At 32.9% G+C, this 22,420-nt stretch overlaps 1 protein-coding gene across 4 annotated transcripts; it reads right to left on the bottom strand.

The window, feature by feature from the left end:
* Nucleotides 1-513: 513 nt before the first annotated feature.
* On the bottom strand, nt 514-20,325 carry LOC128206198 (receptor-type tyrosine-protein phosphatase alpha-like). 4 transcript variants are annotated; one of them, XM_052908504.1, is made up of 25 exons: nt 20,186-20,325; nt 19,657-19,758; nt 19,287-19,342; nt 18,517-18,804; nt 12,087-12,245; nt 11,631-11,751; nt 11,379-11,476; nt 11,082-11,177; nt 10,608-10,766; nt 10,221-10,384; nt 9,967-10,054; nt 9,687-9,751; nt 9,450-9,486; nt 9,007-9,110; nt 8,743-8,868; nt 6,414-6,562; nt 5,234-5,369; nt 4,832-4,960; nt 4,577-4,649; nt 3,717-3,793; nt 3,176-3,310; nt 2,916-3,056; nt 2,541-2,698; nt 1,988-2,123; nt 514-1,645 (listed from the first exon to the last, which is right to left on the bottom strand). In XM_052908504.1, the coding sequence occupies exons 4-25, from the start codon at nt 18,752-18,754 to the stop codon at nt 1,538-1,540; spliced, it is 2,697 nt and encodes an 898-aa protein (XP_052764464.1). In that variant the 5' UTR covers nt 18,755-18,804; nt 19,287-19,342; nt 19,657-19,758; nt 20,186-20,325; the 3' UTR covers nt 514-1,537. The 4 variants fall into 4 exon arrangements, with proteins under 4 accessions (XP_052764464.1, XP_052764460.1, XP_052764461.1 ...); XM_052908500.1 differs by lacking the exons at nt 18,517-18,804; nt 19,287-19,342; nt 19,657-19,758; nt 20,186-20,325 and having other exon boundaries at nt 12,087-12,852; XM_052908501.1 differs by lacking the exons at nt 18,517-18,804; nt 19,287-19,342; nt 19,657-19,758; nt 20,186-20,325 and having other exon boundaries at nt 11,631-11,748; nt 12,087-12,852.
* Between the last annotated feature and the right edge of the window lie 2,095 nt (nt 20,326-22,420).

Here is a 22,420-nt window from a genome sequence, read left to right as displayed (position 1 = left end):
TGTTAAATTATAAGAGTACAGTGATTCCTTTTTAAAGCAAATTGCAGTTCCGACAAGAGCGCAACATGATCTTGAATATTAGTGCTTCTACCATACACACAGGCGTCTTCTTCAGTAGGCTATTGTTGTACTGTGGAGAAACTATGCTCGGACGACATCAATTTGAGTATGCAGTTTATGTATGTGTAACCTCAGTTCAGAACAATTTATTAAGTATTGAGTTTGAATAACTTCAGTAGTTGTACACCTGTTCTCTCTCTCTCTCTCTCTCTCTCTCTCTCTCTCTCTCTCTCTCTGTGTGTAGCTTAACACACATTCAATTGAATGCACTGATATGAAAATGAGCTAGTGCACATGTGCGTAAAGTTATATTATAACTTCATATTTACCACTTTGTTCACACGCTGATTCATGCAATTAAAAATAAGTGAACGTCTAAATATCGTTCACGTTAGGGCTTCTATACAGCAATGCTGTTAATATGAACATAGAAAACAGAGTAGTATAGGACATTTATGTTGACTAGATATCCTCATTTGTTTGGTTATTGTGGTGCTCACACGCATTAGGAGCACTCGTCTAAATAACGTGTACGCTATCATATCAATTTTAATACCGACACATCGTGTGCTCACGAAGTGAAAAACCATTTGATTCCAACCTTTTCTTTTACCTCATAACAGTTAAATAATCAAAGACATAAGCCTCTGTCAACCCTGTTCAAATGTTGATATAGCTTGTGGCCCAACACAAATAACGATATTGTATAATAATATTGTTTGTCGAAATTATTTCTATAACATTTGTTTATTACATACAATAATAAACTATTAAACTTCATTAAGCCCGTGCTACGATCATGGGATTTGCTCGCGTGCCCTTATACGTTCATAAAGCATGCAAGAAAAAAATGCGATAAAACCATAAATCATTACCAACAAAGGAAATGCGAGTATGATACATTTTTTTTTTTTTTTTTTTTATTGTCAATAAATAAAAATTACTAATTCTCCACACAAGACATCGACTCTTGTACCTACTTTAGAATACTTCATGTTTAACAAATCTATACTATTATACAATTTTTCAACAAATACAAAACTATAATCGAATGAAATATTACAGAATCCAACACAAAACATACAAGTCAATCAAATGTTTTTCTTCAAGGGATAAATATTCACTGTAAACATCCTTCATAGGCAGAATTGTCCTTAAACAAGCAAGTGTTAGCTCACACTGGCACCCCGTTTGGCAGAATCAAATCCTATCGAAATACAGCGTGAGGTTGAAAATCCAGTTAAATTACAGCTTGCATTTAATACACTGTTGCATAAATCTCGAATGCATTATAAAACATGTGATGTCAAACGATGACAATTCGATTCAATTTGTAACTAAGTTAAAGCACACTACGTTTTTGTATAAATGAATTTTGTTCCTACGAACACTGAAAGATGAAAATATCCTATTTTGGTATTCATAAGATTACATTATCTGTTTAGCTGTGGTTGATCTAGCATGGCCAGCAATCAGTCTAAGCAGTAGATACACTCGTAACACTACCAGTGAAATTTGAATATTGACTGTAATCAAATGACTTTATGTAGGACAACACGCATTCGTGACAGAATTCAAACTGTGCCTGAAGATGAAGAAAACTATTCTAGTAAACAAGTGTACTTATATTTCAAACAGATAGTAAGCAACGTGATAAATACTTTTATTACAATTGGTGACTTAGTCACAAAAAAGAAATCTTCAATGCTTGAACTCTACAGATAATAAGAAAAATGTTAACATTGTATATGATATAACATTAAACCAATTTGAAAGATATATTTTAATATGTGTGATTACAAGCGTCTGAATATGAAACTTTTTAGTCGATCTCTGAGTCTTCCAACATACCAGGTAAAAGAATGGCAAAGCATGTATTGGATATATTCCTAAGTTGTGTTTATTATCAATGTTTTTTAAAGATTACCATATTTGGGATTGCTGATGTACGCCTGGACCTGACTTTCCTTATGGTATTAACAACGCTGACTTCGTGATCTATTTTCATCTTTTCAACCAAAATTGAAACAACACAGAACAAGGCGCTTTTTCCAGTCCCGTCCCTGTAATGATATCGTAAAGATAAGTAAAAAAACACACAAGAAGTTGTTAATAATATTTATGATAACTGATGAGGTCCATATACACCATGACTGGTAAATTTCAGTTCGGCGGTTTGTGTCTTTATTGTCCAGCTTATCCATACATGTCAATACGCAAATGATTTGATCATTTGTTTTCAAAATGTCAAAACTTTTGTCATGCACAATAAACCTTCGCTGGATAAAGATCAAGAAACCCCTACGACCTGATCATATTCAATGATCCCAAAGGATGCCCTTCACAAAACCTAATCATCAACATATTTTAGAAGTATGGAATATATAACGTAATAAATGAAAACAAACACACGCTTGTTGAAAAGTTATCATGTAAAGGCATTCTTTGTCCATTAATGAATAAAGTACAGCTGTACTTACAAACAGTGAACAAGAAGCGGACCCCGGTTAGAAGTTTCTCTTAAGTTGGCATCAACGCTTTTGATGAGATCAAGGAAATCCTTACTCGACTTCGGGACGTCACTGGTATAATCCCATGCATTGAATTCAAAGTGAGTGACTTCCCTTTCAGAACTTTGCTGTTTAAAATATAAGTTTATAGACTGTGCAAAAGGTGGATAAGGATGAAGACTTTGTACGAAGTTACAAAAAACTAAAATACCTTCCAACTTCGCTGATATCAACATGTGCTAAAAGAAATGACACCCTAACACAAATAGTATGAACACAAGGGTTGTTCTTAAAGGTTTTTAACACAACCGTTAAACAGCAAGTGTATTCTAAATGTAAAGTTACCTCATCGTGTTCATTGTGTTTGATCGTTAGGAGTCTTTTTGTGCAATAGCCGTGGTTTTCTTGTTTTGTACACCTGACTTGAAACATGCCCTGTTTCAAATTGTGGTCTCCAGAAGGAAAATACAATCCGACATTTTGTTTCTGGAAATAGCAAACATTTGTTTAATTATCATACAAATTTGGTCTAATGTGCCAACAGTTGAGAACAACTCAAACATGACTAAATCGTACAGAAAAATTGTAATTTAAGAAGAACAAACCTTTTGTTTGTCTGTGTAAGGTTCAAAGCTTACGACACAAGTACACTTTTCCTGGGACAGCAGTGTCAGAAAGTCGATCACATTTTCTTTCATGGGACTTTGAACAACCAAAAAGCGAGTCCTTGCTTTCAAGCTCTTAAAAAGGATCACATAATTGGCTGAATAGTTGATGCCGATAAATTTCGCAAATTGATTTTGTCAATCACATTAAAATATGCACACTATATGTCGATAATTTAATTATTTTAATTTATTTTCATTGACTCATATGAATTTTATGATAATAAGTAAAGAGCATATGACTTCTGTACAGATACAAATTATTAGCCTTTAGTTCTTTTTATAAATAGCTATATGGCCAAAATGTGCGCAGCTAATACTATCGCTAACATATTTTAATCAGTACACTACAATTTTGTTTTGATCATTGAAGTCCAATGAATTAAATATTAGTTAATTGTAGTCATGTACCAATAGTTCACACAAAAGTGGTATCTTACATGTATAAATTATACTTAAATAAACTTGAAGTAAATGCTACCTCGATATAGACTGCATTTATACATTCAGGAGCTCCAGGTGGGCTATCAAAGAACCTGCAAGGTCTGTTGCGATCTCCTGCAATATAATTATATTAAAAAAGCAGTTGTTGTTTTTTAGGTATCAAATACCATGTAAATTTTGATCGATCTTTACAAATTTCAAACCAAATGGCAGACAAAATCTCAGATCTCAGACGCAATAACCTTTATTCTTCCGAACAATAAACTCGGTAGAAACAATATTGAAAGAGCTAAAGTTGATTTAAACTAAGATTTAAAGATCTGACCTTAACAAAAAGGCATGAAAGAAATATATAAACACAATTTTGTGCAGTAGTTGAAACATATTAGAACTTTAAAACTGTTGAAGAATATTTTCAATATAACAACACGTACATGTATATATCTATGTTTGCAAATGATAATCTAATGCTTTTTAAAGTCTAAAAAGTGATTAGATGTTCCTTACAAGAACACAAATTCCTTAAATATTCAGTTAAACCATGGCTAGCTAACATTGCTGTCTGTATACTATATCACACAGGTGTGCTAAGCTTTTCTCTTGCACAAAATACGAAAATTACTCAAGTGTGTCATACTCCTCTTGGCTGGTACATGTGAGTAAATTGGAACAGTAACACACACTAAAAACTGGAACTTTAGTATATCATCCTAAAAATACGGGTCCCTAACGAAAGCATTCTAAGGTCATGTAGAAATTATTGGTAATTATCTCTAACATAATATAAAGAGCTTCATTCTAAGGAGTCCTATGTTCCAGCAACTGGAATGAAACATGAAACACTTCAGCAACGAAATAATTAACTACCTGCTATGTCTGTCAATGGTCTGTTCCTACCTTTTATTCTGTTATTCCTCTCCATGGCCTGCTTTCCATAACCTGACGGCTTTTCTAAAACTGTTTGCATCTCCTGCATAATCATATAAACTTTTTTTATTATATATTATCATCTATACGGGTTTCTAGTATTAATATTGACTGAATCAGTAAGCAAGGAAGAAGATGGAATGTTATTACAGTTAAAGAAAATGCAATGTGAATTTTTATATCTAGATTAAAAACACTATTAACACGAATGACATAAAGTCAAACCTGAAACTGTCGATTGAATCCTTTCTTCCCCATCTGATTGATGTACTGGCGAAAACGTGTTCCTCTTATTGGTTTGCTGATATCACTCAGCGAGTTGACAAGTGCTCTATATAAGAACTCATACTGGCTCTAGACAGTAACATGCACAACTGATTGTTAAAGAACAATTAAATACAACGAAAGCAATCGATATAATACTACATGAATGCAAACCTATTTCTATCATACAAAGTATACAAATCATTTGTAGTTTTAATGTTATGGATATGTAGGATACATTAAACGACTCAAATAAAGATTATTCTACTATTATCACAAATATTATTATTTGAGCTAAGTACACTATATACACCACTAAGGCATTAAAATTACCCCTGATATAATAACTTGCTACTAACGCACCATGGTTTGTATCATGTTGGCCCTATCGTGCCTCATGTTAATCACACAGCCAGGGATATGTATTGACCCCTCACCCTCTCCCTCCTTTGTCAAAATATCTAGAGCAATGTATGTTCCTGTTCTTCCAACACCAGCACTGAAAGAGCCAATGACAAATAGTTTGAAATGCGTAAATGCAAATGAGCAAGCCTTATTGTTTCATAGAAATTGTGAACAAACTAGAGGAGTGCCATTTTTGTGTAAAATAAATAAATTCAAAATTAATGTTGAATGTACTAGTCATGCGTTTAATGACAAAACCTTATCAACTGTAGTCAAAATGTTCAAAAATGTTTTATCAGAGTTTTGTTTAATTTGGCTTGCAGTTTTTATGGGAACCTCAAATGACTACATTTTTTTTCCAAAATATCCAAATTTATCTAATCAATGCTGTATAGTGACTTCTTGGTGATTATTTTTTCAAATAGAAATAGTTGAATAAGGTAGCCAAAACTACTGACTAAAATTCATCTTCTGGTTACCCATTTGCAAACATGTCTGTATAGGAACAATCTCCACAATGCATTGTTGATTAGATAGGCAGAATGTTTTAGCTAACGGAACCTTGCCTCATATTGCAACACTGTTGCAAGATGCAAATCTTTTTTGGACAAAACGCTGATTTATTTTCGGTAAATAGAACTAAACATGTATTATACTCACATGATATGGCACCATAAAACGAGCTCGTAAATATTGTGTTTTGATCCTGTAAAACTACTTTTTAGAATTCAATGAACATTCCCTAAAGAATGTTAAAAAGAGGTCAAATAGACTATTTCATGACCTTTGATCCAGTATACTTTAATGTTAATATGTTTGTATACCATCTCATACACTTCATATTTCTGTTTCTATCAACGTTATACGTTTTGCCGTAATACGACATACTGTTATTAAACAGAGTATGACGTTGACGTTAATTCTTTTCTATGATTGATTATTTATATTATCATGTATGCGTAACGCCAAAGCGTTTTGATATATTTCAAGCTCTTGAAAACACGTAACGTGTTCGATTTTTTAAAAAAATATTAAAACAAAGAAGACATTTGAAGGTCAATGTGATTGTATTTAGAAGTCTGAAGGGTTTATGTTGTGCGACTTTTATATGCTAACAAAAGCACTAAACTAAACGTACCTGCAGTGAACAAGAACAGGACCATCAAATTGGCCAGGTAGGTTCAGCACTCTCTGTCTGAACTCAATGGTTCCTATGACATCATCCGGCACACCTTTGTCTGGCCAGCAGGTAAAGTGAAGATGGTGAAGCTGTCTTATTTCACTTCCCTGTGAAATAGAGCAGGGCTCAAAACTAATAATTCTTGTTACCCGTAGTTGTGTCATGATAAAATATGAAGGAATTATATGTAAAATATAACTTCAAGTACAAATAAATACACCGGCTGTGAAAGCCTTTTCTATTAAATCATTGAAGTTCATACAATCATCTTAGTTTAAAACTACTTTTAGCGTATACATTAACATATTCCGTGATTAAATCATTATCTGCGTGTAATGAATGTTTGTTATCATTGGACCGACGTTGGATATCAATATTGAAACAAAGAATATATCAAACAAAAACTTTTTATGTGGGTCCTTGATCTACATGCCTTTAAAGAATTTACTTTGAGAAGGCTATAGGGTTTGTTTCTACACATAGTATTTCAGTAAGCATTGAAACAATAACGTTATTTTGTCATTGTCTAAAAAAATAAAACTGTTTTTAAATTTAAACTAAATAAAATTGTTTTACAAAAAAACATAAACATTAAACAAGGAAGTTTTCATTCCGCCTTAAATACTACACCGATCTCCGATGACCTTGTATCTTATTAAACTGAAGTTCACTTTATTGGGTGTCTTGTATTGATTAAGACCGAATAAACAAGGAAGATATTTGCCTTCTGAATATAGTGGATATGAAATGTAACTAAACTGCATATGTGCGGTTTATCTGTTCAAAAGAAATATATAGATTTTGCTTTAATACCTCTGCTTAAGGTACACGATCTTGTTTTGAGTAGGTGTTCCGAATATTATTTACAACAATACTATTCTATATTTATTGTTAACAACAAGAGGAAAAGGTGTGTTTGTGTATCATCGTGTTTTACATGCTTATCTCTTAAAACAAGAAACAGTAATTGAAAAACAGTCGCTTAACCCTGCTTCGTTACTTTAATGTTGTTCGTAAAGTGATCCTAGTCAAATCAATATTTAACTTACTAGCTAGTTCATTTTCTCACAAATACTTCTACTGTTTGCATAAATAAGTGTGTACCTGTTAACTGAGCCATGGCGGACTTATTGACCAGCGAACTTTGATGCTCGTGAAAATAGTATTGAAATGAGATTATGGCGGAATTATATGAGCATTGAAAGTGCTGAAATAACCTTTTTACATAATAATGTATTGATATAATTTCTTAAGTATGTATGGGAAGTGAGTCTCTACATTTACAGTAGTTTCATTTTGCTGAACAAAATGTTCAAAGCAATGGTCATTCAGACAAAGACCTTTTTAAACAGGAATTATTTCTTGATTTTTATCTTAAAACAATATCAATTGCTATCAAAGTTATTTTTTGAGATTTTGACCGCGTTTAAAATGTTAGATGATCATTTTGGACTTCGTAGGTTTGTCTCTGTTGAAAATGTACAATTCACATATCAGAATATGCTAACAAACAAGTTACGTACACGTATATATATTTATTGTATTTTTATAGGAATGTGTTCATTTCTAGTTGTGGTTTTACGTTATTCTATCGCTGATGCATTTTCTAAGAAATGAAGTTTAAAACGTACCGGACTAGGTTAAAATGCGTACTGATGGAAACATTATAAAAAATTATATATGATTTTATCATCTTTGGTGTACCAAGATATTTCATTGGTAAGGACTTCTAAATAATGTCCACACTTTTGTTAGAATAAATGAGTTTAATACCACAAAATCATAAATCAAATCATATTTCTTTCTACAAGCATGACAGTTAAATTAAACAAGGAAGTTTTCATTTGTAAATTCATGTTTGCGTTTAACATTAGAGCCAGTGTTTCATGTCATTAAATGTAATCATAAATACGGTCTCGTGTTAAAGATCGATTGTTTGAATAAAAGAAATGTTCACGTCGCTCACAAAGTAGTCTGCAGTCATTGACAAGGTGCATTGTATTGATCATTCGTTTACAAATCATACAGGAAGATATTAGATGAATGCTTGTCAAAAAATTAAAAATAAACACTACCGGTTGACAAAATATTATTCAGTAGATTTAGTAGAAATAGGGTTTTCATTAAAACCAATCTGGCTTAGGTACAATATATTCTTCATAGGGATTCGTCATTGAAATAAATTGTTTGTATACGTTACAGATAAATCAAGAAATAATGTCAGCTAAACGTCATTTAACTAAATAATATATAAGACGATAAAACAAACATGTTTCAATCACGACACCTTTAAAATTGTGTATTCCCTCCTCGTAAACTCGGCATATTCATCCTCGCTCTGGGATGAAACATGGACTTTGCCGTAGACTTTACTTGTTCCAAGGTCTGGCCAATATTGCTCGCACTTGTCTTTCTACAATTGTGTATATAGAACGAGGGTGGGGATAACATATAAAGCATATATAATTGATTCTTTCTTATTATAAGACTAAAACGCTATGACTGCAAATAATCTACAAACTGTAAGTATTGTGAATATAATTGTACGTACTCCGTCCTCAACAAGGTTGGTCAACATGACAATTGTCTCAACTTTCTCTTGCCAGATCATCTGCCAAAATGGACTGAAATCATCAAGCTGCTTTGACATTGGACCTACAAGTGTTATAACAACTGAAATTATTTAAAGCATTTATCTTTACTCGTGAGATCGTATCGATAATCATCCAATGTATACTTCAAGCTTTTAATGGTTGGTTTTATCCATATGTGGTAATTGCGTACTCAGTATCAGAACGGCAAACTGTAGCCAATTTCATGTAAAACAACATTCCGCTAAATATATGACTCTTCCGTCTCCACTCAATTATGCTTTCGAAGTACGAAATAATAGCTTAGTTTGTAAACCTATGATCACGGTGGTGGCTTGTAACTATCAATTGTTTAAGCTATTAACATAACATCTTTTTAAATATTTGAAGAAGCATATATTACCTAGTGCTGCAATGTACGCATGTCGTTTTTTATAACCCTGAAATAAACATATATTTTTTGAGTTAAGTAAATCTTATACATCCACCATCTTTATCAGAAGAACGCTGCTCTGATCGCTATTATAGAAAAAAGGTTTTTCTGTATCTTATTGCTTTCTGTTAATAATAATATTTGAAAGCTGTGTCGTCCACTTAATCTCAATTGAACACTTAATGCAATACAGCTACGCTAACTTACGTCTATGAAACTAGCATTTATGTAATCCGTCTCACAGTCACGGAGCTTGACCCTGGTATCGTTGTCTGAAAAGACATTGTGCAAGTAATCAAGCAATGTAAATTGGAAATTTCCCTTAAGAATCTGTGTATTTATCAATAAGGGACTTAACTTAACACTAATTAAAACCAGAGTATTGAACCCTTTTGTTCTGGTAGATTTCCCTCTTGTAACATATGTACTATCAATGCAAATTAATAATTATCTTAACCTGGCGAGAGTACTAAAATGAAAAACATACATGGATATATTCCTTTATATCTGTTCCGTCGTATATTTCCTTGCTTTTGGGAGTCGTCGTAGGATTTTGTCAAGCCGTAAGGAAATTTCTGCAAACAAAATTGTATTATCATATCTTTTGTCTTTTTCAATTACAGACATTCTTATTCATTCTACAATTGTATTCACTTGACTTTTTATTTACAATTAGGGGAACAGTACTCAACAAGGTTGGATAGTTATAAGTTACTTCGCGGAAAAGGAAAACGTCTTCACCTCGAATTCTTCTTCAATATCTATGTCAGTCTTCTCGATCACGTATTTCGTTAAGTTGTTAACAGCGACCTTTTGTTTATTGATTTTATCAGCGTTGTTGTAATATATACCGCCTTTCTCTTCAAATGTGATTGCTGTTGCTCGAGCTATTTGGTCGTCTTCATCTAAAGGATATGTATGGTATTATTATAACAGTGGACAGAACACATTAAAATTATTGTACAAATGCACTTTTACAGAATATACCTTTTGTGTTGGTCTTTTTATCACAGTCATTCCAAATTCAATTTAATATACACGCACATAAACAAAAACAGTAAAAACATGAAAAAGCATATCTAAGCACAAAGCAATATGAGATGAAATATTGTACATTCAAACGTGTACCAATTTCAAGGCCATCATCTTCAGTAGTTTCGTCTGTCATCACCAGTTCAACGTGTTGTGTTTGCATGTTTACTCCGTGCCCTGCCTCTTGTTTGACGTTCTCTTGAACAAGGCCTGAATCATCAGGTCCATTTGATATGTCTTCGTATAATTTGTTTCCTTTAAGGCAAATAAATGTTGCTCATATATTAAACATATATATCATAATTGACATGTAATTGTCGAAAAATATTTGTTATCACATTACAGGTAAGTCATATCCAGGGTGAAACTGTTCTAATGCTTTGGTCTCCACCTCCCATCAAAAGGGTCTTGGGTTCGAGCCCCACAATGGTTCATTCTCAAAATGGAAACTCACACAGGACATCGTTAACATTTCCTACCCAGAACCCTGACTCGAAATTTATGTATATCATCTTATAACTGTCTTCATAATCAAGATAAACAACATACGTAAACGTTTGATTATTTTACCAGTTTCAGCAAGGCGCTCGGTCAGTGAAGTGTGAGGTTGGTGTGCCTGATTGCCACGACTGGACTCCATTTGCTGAGCGGGAACAGACGAGTGTCCTTAAATATACATATTGAGCACAGGCTTTAAGAATATGAAAAAACGACGCTAATTCGCTTCTGTGTTGTTGTTTTTTTGCCTATAAGTTCCGTTTTATAGTTTACACCAGACAAGTTCTTAAATGATGTTCATGAAAAACTTAACTTAAAAACATAATCATGTAGTATTATAGTATTACAGATGCAACAATATTAAATTACTTTTTTTCTGCACTGTAGCGTAGACAACTGGCTGAGGTGTATGTATTTGTTTGCGGTGTTGTTCTGCGCCTAGTGGCATTTTCCAGCATAACTCTTTTCTTTGAAATGCAAACATGACACAAATGTTAGTGAATCTTAAATAATAATTGTATACTAAGCATATTATTTAGATCAGTTATTTTGTTAAATATGAATGTCTTAATTACCAAAGTTGTAAAGACTTTGTTCCGCAGTGTTATATGTAGTTTATACCTTCGTTTGAGAAAGATGACAGCAACGACAACGGTTACAACTACAAGAACAGCACCAATTACCCCACCGACAAGCGCACCAATGATTGGTTTATCTGCCTCTGTCTGTTCATTACTTGCTGCTAAATACAAATGTTATTGAACCTGATTTTCATCACGTTAGTAATATTGTATTCTAATTAAATAACACATAAATTATAACGTTTGAAAAGTTACAAACATTTAGTTCTTCTAATGACTTTTATTTACAGAAACGAAACAGTAAAAGATGTATGTTAAACATCACATGGTTACATTAGCATTTGTGTTTCAAAGAAAATGCATGTTTGTTAATCGTATTTTCATTTTTACACGAACCTCCTAAATTATATACATATCAATGTAATCTAATGTCATAAAGGATTGTAGGAGATAGTTAGCTCTATACTTAATATGTTACATGAATAGCAGAACTCACATGAATTTAAACAACCGTCCCCGTAAGGCCCATTTACACAAACGTCACATTTTGCTCCTTTGTAAAAGTCTTTACAATCACACTTTCCATCAGTCATTGAGCAAGTGCTGTCTAAGCATCCAAGACTACATGGTTTTGAACAGTCATTCCCATACTGACCTGCAATACAGTTTTCACACTTTTCACCACTATAATATTCGCTACAGGTGCATATTCCATCGGTTCGACTGCAATTTCTCCCCTCACAACCTCGGCTGCATTGCATTGAGCAATTTGCTCCATACATACCGTCTACACACGAGTCACATGCATTTCCAGTAAAATAAGGCTTACATAAACACGTTCCATTGTTGTCACATGGTTGGCCATTGCAACCAGATGAGCATTTCCGATCACAGTTATTTCCAATACCGTAATATCCGTCTTTACAAGACATACAATCATAATGGTTGGTACACGTACACGTTGGTGTAATACAAGTAAAAGCACATTTCGAAGAAATGTTAAAATATCCTGCTTTGCACTCAACACAAAACGACTGCGTACAATTTTCACAGCGGTCACTATATTCCATTGGACAGGTTTTACAAACCACGAAATTAATTAAAAATAATAGTATATACATAATTACCCGTGTATGTATATTTCACGTTCAAGTTAACTATAAAAATATTAAATATTACTCCGATTTAACAAAGACCAGAATCATTCTTGATTCATTACCGCGCAGTAGAATTTTAGTTCTTAAATGGATAACCAAAACCAATGTTTTAGCTGTGAAGACAAGGAAGTAAAATAATTGGAGATATCGACTACCTAACTAACGCTCCCCAATATGAAATCAGATATAAATCAGTAGGTTGTAGAAGATTAACTTCTATACAGCGTATTAAATGTCATTATACATTAGTTGAAAGATCTTCATTTTATGTATAACATCGTTATAACCGACATAAGATTGTGTATAACATTACGTCAAGACGATTATATCCACTTTTAATAATCTATACGATTTGACTAGGATTTAGGTAGATCAAACGGAGAGTATCTGGACATCTTTCCACCCATTTCTAATCCATTGAGTAATGTGATAAGTACACGGAAGTAATGTGTTGTTTAACAAATCTGAAACCATGCACTATTAATCTTAAAATAATTTTAAATAAACAAAGAGTGCTTTATGTTGATAGTTTGTATTGTTCTACGTTCAACCAAATGAATGTGGATCAGTCTATCTAGAGTGCATTACCTTCTATACACATAATGTTAAGAAGATGCTAAAGCGAAAATTTTACCTGTACTAAATTTCACAGCGAAAGTAAACGAATTTGTAATTTATAATGCGGAAATTTTAAAAGACTTCCTGTTCAGTCTATTAGTCCTATAATCTTATTTCATTCTCAACTTCATCTAAACACGGCCATGTTTAATAATTATTAAACCCCTTCTACCTATAATATCTAGCACATACATAATGACAGATGTAGTAACTACCATATTGAATTGATTGACTTATTGATGTTTATTCGATTTTATCTAAAATAGAAATATAGTTACACAAACTAGATTTAAATCATATACCGAACGCGATTGGGGTTTAAATAACCCAACAATAAATTGTGCTAGTGTCCTGCGCTGGATTCAATTGCGATTGCCTAATTTTCACTTCGTATTTAACACAATTCGCTAAATCAAAAAGCCGTCCGACAACAACATCGCTAGATCTAGATCGCTTTATGGGATATGACGAAAAAAACACATGCTTTTTATAGATACTATTTAGGTTGTACGAAAATGAGGTATTAGTTAAAAGGAAAAAAAAAAGGCCAAATTAGTTTAATGTGCCTGTTGTGGAACACATTCCGATGTCCACTTCCTTTCTACATGTTGTCCCAATGAATATTATTCATAGTTATATATTAAATGAGTTTATGAAAAATTACACATCCTTAGTCAGCAACCCATATGTCTGTTACTTATAAGTGTTGGCCTTCGCTACAAAAAAGACTCAATTCTCGTATATTCCCCAATAATACAATTCCAATACACACAATAAAATATCGACATCCTTAAGATAGTGTTTGTTTTTGTGGCATTCGGGGTGCGTTCTAGCAAGCGAAATAGAGAGACCTTAGTGTCACCTTAACTCGACCCTAAGAGAAAATCTTAGCAAATAAAAGACAATATTTTCGAGTAAGTAGGCCCGATTTTAAAACATTTCGTTCAAGTAACACCAGTCTTATCCATAAACTATATTTGTTTGGACAGGTAATGAAAGTTTGGTTAGATACTTGGAAATTTGTATTTATTTATTTATTGTAAGCTTTTCCTTCATAGTGAATGGTCTTAAATGCATCATTGTACAGTTAAGCATATACTGGAGCTTATTGTATAACTGTTAACAAATACTTTTCTTCCTGGTCTAACGCCTTCTTTTACACATCCCTTTGCAAATATAGATACAGATTTATGAGAAATATTACATGAATATGTTATTGAACCCTGTTTCTCCGATCGATCTTGTTACTAGAACATACCAAGGTTGTTGTCACTATAACACTTGTCGGTCAAACTGTATTGAACTACATTTTATCTTAATCGTGTTTCTGATTCTTATTTTGATGGACACTTTCCCTGGATAATTGATCATATTTATATAGTTTGAGATCACTCAACTAGTTAAAAGTTTCACCGGAAATGTATTTTGAAATACTATAACAATCAAGCATTTTGTGTGACTTCTCTTTATAGGCTGCCATCTGACCTTTTAAGTATAGTATTCATATTTTTTTTTCAAATTGAAAATTATTCCTTTTAACAGACAATTTATTGTTATACGCTTTGAGAATGCATACGTAATATATAAACCGCACTAACAACACTGCGGCTGGTGCAACTATGTTGCATCTTGTCGCCATGGACAACGTCAAATTTGTTTGGTATCAGGAAATCCACACGGTAGTTATAGAATAGTAACGCCCAAAGAACTTGTTTTGCTATAGTAATTAATGTGAAGACAAAACAATAGAAAACAATCTCGAACATGGTACATTCTATCTTGTAACACCGTTTTTCAACAAACAAATTCATTTTGCTTTGTTGAAATTATTACCCAATGTTATCATATCGAAGAGTCTTCTTCTTTGTTAATTATTATTTAATTATGAAACATATTTTACTAACATTTCTTTTCTGAAGTTTCTGTTAAGGTTTTAAGCATTCTAGGTCTAACTCTATTCCTCCTTTGTCAAAATATCTAGAGCGATGTTTGTTCCAGTTCTTCCATTGCCAGCACCGAAAGAGCCAATTGTAAATATTTTAAAATGTGTAAATGCAAAGGAGTCAACAATACTCTTTTTAAATGATATTGTAATAGAGTGACATTTTCGTCTAAAATAAATAATTTCATTTGTGCAATTTGCTCTTCCTACAAAAAATAATACGCCTTTATCAGCCTTTGGAAGGAATGTTCTAACACTGTATCATAATGCATATGCATACCGTATAAGGGCTTTTCACAATAAGGGGTACTTGCAGTGAACGAGAAAAGGTCCACAAAGTTGGTCAGGTATGTTTAGAACTCTCCGTCTTATTTCAATAATTTATGTCACATCCTACGGCACCCCTTTGTCTGGCAAGCAGATAAAGTCAAAAATGTGGAAGTCGCCTGGTTTAATATGGCAATGAACAAAAAAATATTTCTTGCTACCTGTCGGTGATTTCATTGTGTTCACCTCATGAAAACAATATGAAGGAAATGTATTTAAAATAAAGCTTAAAGTACAAATAAAAAAACAACAAAAACAGCTGTTTAAGCCTTGTCGGTAGTTTATTTATGTTCCTGTAGTCACCTAAATTTTAAATTACTTTTCCAATGCCTTAAACATTTTCTGTGTTAAGTTCTTGAAAGTTAAATTGGGCATCGATATCGCACTTTAGTACAAATCATGACTTGTATGTGGGACCTTGATCAATTTACTAATAAGGACTAAGTGTTTCTTAAATTTAAACTTTTGGCTACTGAGTTTGTTTCTGTAGTTTTTCATATGAATAGTGATGAAAGACATCATGACTCGTTTCCGATTGATATTTTAAATCAACAAATATATTGAACAGTTGTATTATTAGATTAATAGTCTGCACTAAAATAGTTCACCATTTATCGATGACCTTGTAGTTCATTATAAGATTGCGTGCAAAAGACATGGAAAAAAGAAATTTAAACTTAGTGCAGACTTAAGTTTACTTGCTTTTGTGCATTGTTTTGATTTAGACGCAGACATGCGGAAGATATTTCGACTTCTGAACTTGAATTGAAATGTTCATAATCACAGCGAACAGGCGATTTATCAGTTTAAAAGAAATAAGATATTTCATGAGATCAAACCGCGATAAATCTGTTTAAGGAAAAGCAATCGTCCTCAAAATAGGGAATAACAATCAATTTATTTTCAAGGTCGAAAACTCGAAATTGTGTTGCGAAAAGAGTGCTGAAACTTTGATGCTCTGAATAAATGCGGAATCATATGTCCATTCCAAGTTTATTTTTCAAGATTTTCACGTTGCGGTGTGATATGCACTTAAATAATAATTTATTTTTACTTGTAAAACATATAAATGTTGAGTAAAATAATTAAGGCAAAACAGTACATATAGAAATATTTAATTATGCTTGCGAAAGATTTGACGAGTTTAAGTCTGCAAATCCGAAATGATCTTCTTACATTTACAGCAGTTTTATTTTGCTGTACAGAATGGTCAAAGCAGAAATTTTTGACAAAAAACTTTATCTTTCATGTCTCTGTACTTAGCCTTTTCTGGTTAACATGAGCAAGAATTATAACTTGATCTTTATCTTAAATATTTTATCAATATTATATTTATTCTTTGATGAAAAAAGAGGTTATGTTATTTTATATACCACTGAAGAACCTTTATCATTTTTGGTTTAATATTGGTCGTCGATATTGACTTATACATATCAAAGTACTTCATTTATCAGGAGTTCCCTTCGCAATTTTGTCATATACTTATTAATTTAAAACATGTGCTGATTCTAAATTTAGTTTGAAATCATAAATATATGTAGCTATGGGAATGTGAATTAAATTGAACAAGGAAGTTTTCGTTTGTAAACAGTTTTGACATTTTATATCCGGTGTTTAATATTCTTAACTTCAATCATAAATACTATCGCGTGAGAACGATCATGTAATTGAATACAATAAGTGAATACGTCGTTCTCAAAGTAAGCTGCAGTCCATGAAAGTATTTACTGTATTTAGCCGAATCATACAGGAAGATATTGCGGTGAATGCTTGTCACACAATTAAAAAAGAACACATATTAGATGCGTAATAGAATACATAAAGGAGGGTGATACATAATTTTAAGGATGGTAGCAGTTTCAACAGGCGTAATGCTGTCTCCCTGATCGTAGTGCAGCAACTTTAAATCTCAGTTCATTGGTGAGAACAACCTGATTATATTCACATTCCTGTACAGTTGCGGTGAGACAAAGTAAATCAATAGTTGGATATGCCGAACCCATTTCTGATAGAGAAAAGGCAATGCCCATTCTTCCCCCACCCAGTTTCACTAAGTGCAAAGAGTGGTTTTTATTTGCGATCTTCTTAAATGTTGTATTTTAAACCAACACCATGTTGGCCATAAACTATGTTTATGCCTCTGTCTACCTTCGATTTACAGCATGTCGAACAGACACCATGAACAAATCATAGTTATTGCATCTATTATTCTTGTTATCTTTATTATACTAAACTCGAGACGCGAAAATTGTATAGCCTTGATGTGTTCACAGTTTGTATAAAAATAGAGGTTGTTTTGAAACACAAAAGAAAAACGGCCCTAAGTCAAGTGATGTTACATTATAACTTACTGTATATGTAACCTATTTTTTTTCCATAAGATATCTTGCCATTGTTTTAAACAATGTAAACGGTCTGATTAAACAGTTCGTGTATTTGATATCTGAAACAAATGTAGTGTAAAGGATGTTTTAAAAAGTAAAACATATATATATATAAAGATAAATTATTTAATCGCCGAAGTCCTTTTTGGCAATTTCAGCGGGCACCCGATCATGTTTTATTGTATTCTATTTCTTTGAAATAGTTTAATAGCAAAAGTATCAAAACATTTATAAACGTGTTTACATAAGATTGTCATGCTTGTGTTTGTTATCTCTATAACCGCAGATTAGTCAACGCTTGTGTTTCTAGATATTGAAGTATACTGTCTTGAAATTGAGGCACTTCGACCAGTAAATATAGGTATTATTGTAATAGGAAGTACGCATGTGTGTGTTGTCATTTCTTTACAAATGATCAGATCTTGAGCTTCATGTTAGCGTATGAGTGAGGATCCGAACTGATTGTTGGATTATACATTGAAATATTTTCGGAATTACCATCGTCCGTATATCCAGTTTGTCCTGTCGTGAGCAACGTTCTGTAGTTATCACTCCGGTCACCTTCTTTTAAACGGGTAGCATTTAATGTTTCATATTCTTTCGATTGGGCTGCTTTACCTCCTACATCATTCAACATATTCGTAGCACTACAGTCAGGGTTGACACGTTCAGTCATTGCAGCTTGTCCAGTCATGAACAGTCTTGTGTAGATATCTCTACTATCACTTTCTTCCATGCGGCTGCTATTTAATGCTTCGTATGGTTCGGTTTGAGCTGATTCCCCTCCTGTAACATTCATAAACCGTAATTTAAGAAGAAAATATGGTCACCAAATATGTGCATAAAACGCTATCATGTTCTGAAAATATTTCCATTTTCTTCAATTGATTTGACCTAGTAAATTAATTTTATATTAGCTGTGTACATTTACACAAGTTTGTATGGTTTTAACGGTTCCGTCACACTGGGATATATGAAAGAAACTGTATGCCATGAACACGCATATGTTTATCACACATTACAATGACCCTATTTGCACTTGTAAAGCGAGTAAATAATGAGACGTCCTATATAATAAGATACTCTTTTGAGGTCAGTCACATTTGATAATTGGGTTGACCGAGCAAACGATGTGTTAATATACTCACTTTTAGAAAAATACTTATACAATGATACACTATTCATACAATATTCACGAAGTCATACATACAGCACTGACGTTACTATTTTATTTATAATAACTCATTAAATATTAGTGTATTTTGTACCCTGATGTGTAGTACTTCGCTCGGTTCTATGGCTTTTTGCTACCTTTTGTGATAATCTGAAATTGAATTTGTAGTAAGCTTTGAAATAAGATAAATAAGTCATTTCAATATACCAGAAGCAAAAGTATTACGGTGTAACGATAAGGTCAACAACACCAAGAACAACACAATCACACTTGCAGTAAAGTTGATACAAAGATTTATCTGCAAATGATTGTATAGGTATATGTCCGAATCTAATCAGTCAAAACAAACTGATACCGAAATCAAGTTAAGATACCAACACTAATACGAATAGTGTCATGATGAATTAGAAAACATAACAGTTAAAGTATGTTTATTTCTACAAATCTTCGTTTGACCAAACCAGTTAGAGCGGCAGCAGCAACTAGCACTACCACAGCACCGATAACTCCCCCCGTTAATACACCAGCTGGAACACTGTCTGTTTTGTTCGCAGGATTTTGTTCCACTAAAATGAGGAAATTGTTTTAACGTCAAACTTATTAAAACCAAAGCGTAATGTCAGTACTTTACGGTGTATATAGCGCGACGTTTATAAGCAAATACTCAAAACGAGATTAAGTTCATAGTTTTGAAAGTGTTATTTAAAACTGAATGGTAATTATTGAAGTGTTACTTATTAACTTATTAAAAGAAACAGTCAACTGATAACAAACTGAAGCTATTTCAACCCATTTAAATGTTATTAATGCATAACATAATTGCCGATTTACAAAATAAAACGTAGGTTTATTTTAACCCATACCTATTGAATGTACAACAAACATCAATGCAACAAAACTTTGAACTCGTAAAAGTTGCCTCCTTAAGATATTTTTTTCAAATTATTGATCGCATATAATAGAAAGACAAAGAATATCGATGACAGAACTCACATTTATTTAGACAATGTCCACCGTACATCCCGTCTACACACATGTCACATTTATCACCTCTGTAAAAGTCTTTACAATCACACTTTCCGTCAGTATGAGAGCAAGTATTTTCTAGGCAACCCTGGCTACATTGTTTTGAACAGTTATCTCCATACCAACCTGTCATACAGTTTTCACATTTTCCACCACTATAATGTATATGGCAGTTGCATGATCCCTCTGTTGAACTGCATGTGTTACCCTCACAACCTCGGCTGCATTGCAATAAGCAGTTTGCTCCATATTTGCCATCGACACACGTATCACATTTATCACCTGTGTAATATTCTTTACAATCACATGTTCCGTCGGAAGAAGAACAAGTATTTTCAAAGCAACCAATGCTACATGTATTAAGACAGTCTTTTCCGTAGTGACCTTCAATGCAATATTCACATTTTACACCACTATAATTTCGAATGCAGTTGCATGTTCCATCACGAAAGTTGCAAATATTCCCCTCACAACCTCGGCTGCATTGCATAGAACAGTTCGCTCCATATCGGCCATCTACACACAAGTCACATTTACTGCCAGTAAAGTTTGCCTTACATTCACACGTTCCGTTATCATAACATTTATTGACATTGCATCCAGAATAGCACTTCTTGTCACATTTACTCTCCAATCCATAATATCCTTCTTTACAAGAAAGACAGTTTGTATAGTCGGTGCACCTACAAGTTGCAGACATGCATGTTAAACTGCAGTTGTAACTAATGTTCCAATATCCAACTTCACACGATCCACAGTGCCAAAATGAATTGCAGAAACAATGGGGGTTTCTGCAAGTGTATTCACAGTTGTTACCATACTTAGCAACAGGGCATCTTTCACAAACCACGACATTTATTAAACACAATAACACTAATATTACCATTATAGTAATGATAGTATGTTCAATTAAACTACAAAGATATAAAAAATATAACTCCAGCTCCTGTCATAACTTAAATATTCTCTACTTATCACTGCACTGTTGATTTTTACTTTTTCAATTGATATCCGATACCAATCTTTGTCGTGACAAACTAGGAAGTAAAATAATCAGAAATAAAGATCATCTGACTAATGCCTTCAATGTGAGATAAGGTATGATTTATGCAGCAATATAAAATAACAAAATAATACAAAGTCAAACGTTTATAAAACAGACCCGTTAATATGCATAAAATTAAACTTGTATGAACAGTACAATCATATTAGATAGACACATCCATTAGCCTAATTTTAAAGTGTGAGCTTATTGAAATGCACAAAAGACATTTAAGAATGGACACAAATAGTCACAAGGCCATATCCATTTATCATTGTTTCAGTTATAAATTTCCTGTTCATATATTTTACTCCAAGTGAAGATGATATTCGAAAAAAACGATCTGAACAATTTTTTTTGTATATGACTCATTATCGACATTTATCTTTACAATCTGCTTCTATACACTTTCATTTGTTTGTACAGTAATAAATTGAGGTGAGGCAAAGCAAATATATAGTTGGACATGCAAAACCCATTTTGGAAAGGAAAAGGGCAATTCCCAACCTTCCCGACCTAATTTCTCATTCGTGCAGAGAGTGGTTTTTATTTGCGATGTTCTTCAATGTTCTATTTTAAAGCTGCACTCTCCCAAATTGACAGTTTTAATTTTTATTTTTTTGTCTCAGAATCATCTCATTTTGGCATCAGGGACTTTAACTCAGTTATATAAGATAACTCTCAATAGTTTGGTAAATTGTAACGCTTTAAGCCATATAACATCTATTTTCAAACGTAAACATAAACTGCAATCTGCTCTTTTGTCAGTGGTCATATATCACTGGTTTCCAGACATATGCGCAAAAATTGGCTCATCAAAAAAAATTAAAAACAATCAATCTCTGAGAGTGCAGCTTTAAACCAACTACACGTTTGCATAATCTATGTCTATGCTTCTGTCTACCTACGATATACAGCATGTCAAACACACATCCTGATCAAGTCATACTTACTGCGCGTATTATTTTTGTTATCTAAATAATATTCAACTCGATTGAGCGAAAGAGTTTGTATAACAATAGAGGTCGTTTTAAAACATAAAAGAAAACGGCCCTAACTGTAATGATGATGCATTACAACTTACTGTATTATGAATGAATGAATGAATGATCGTAAATATTTGGTACCAAAATTTTAATTGATTGAGTAGGTTTTCTTTC

This window comes from Mya arenaria, chromosome 10, assembly GCF_026914265.1.
Source record: "Mya arenaria isolate MELC-2E11 chromosome 10, ASM2691426v1".
NCBI classification, from domain to species: Eukaryota; Metazoa; Mollusca; class Bivalvia; order Myida; family Myidae; genus Mya; species Mya arenaria.
The sequence above is the reverse complement of the archived record's forward strand: the minus strand, read 5'-3'. Positions and strand labels throughout refer to the sequence as shown.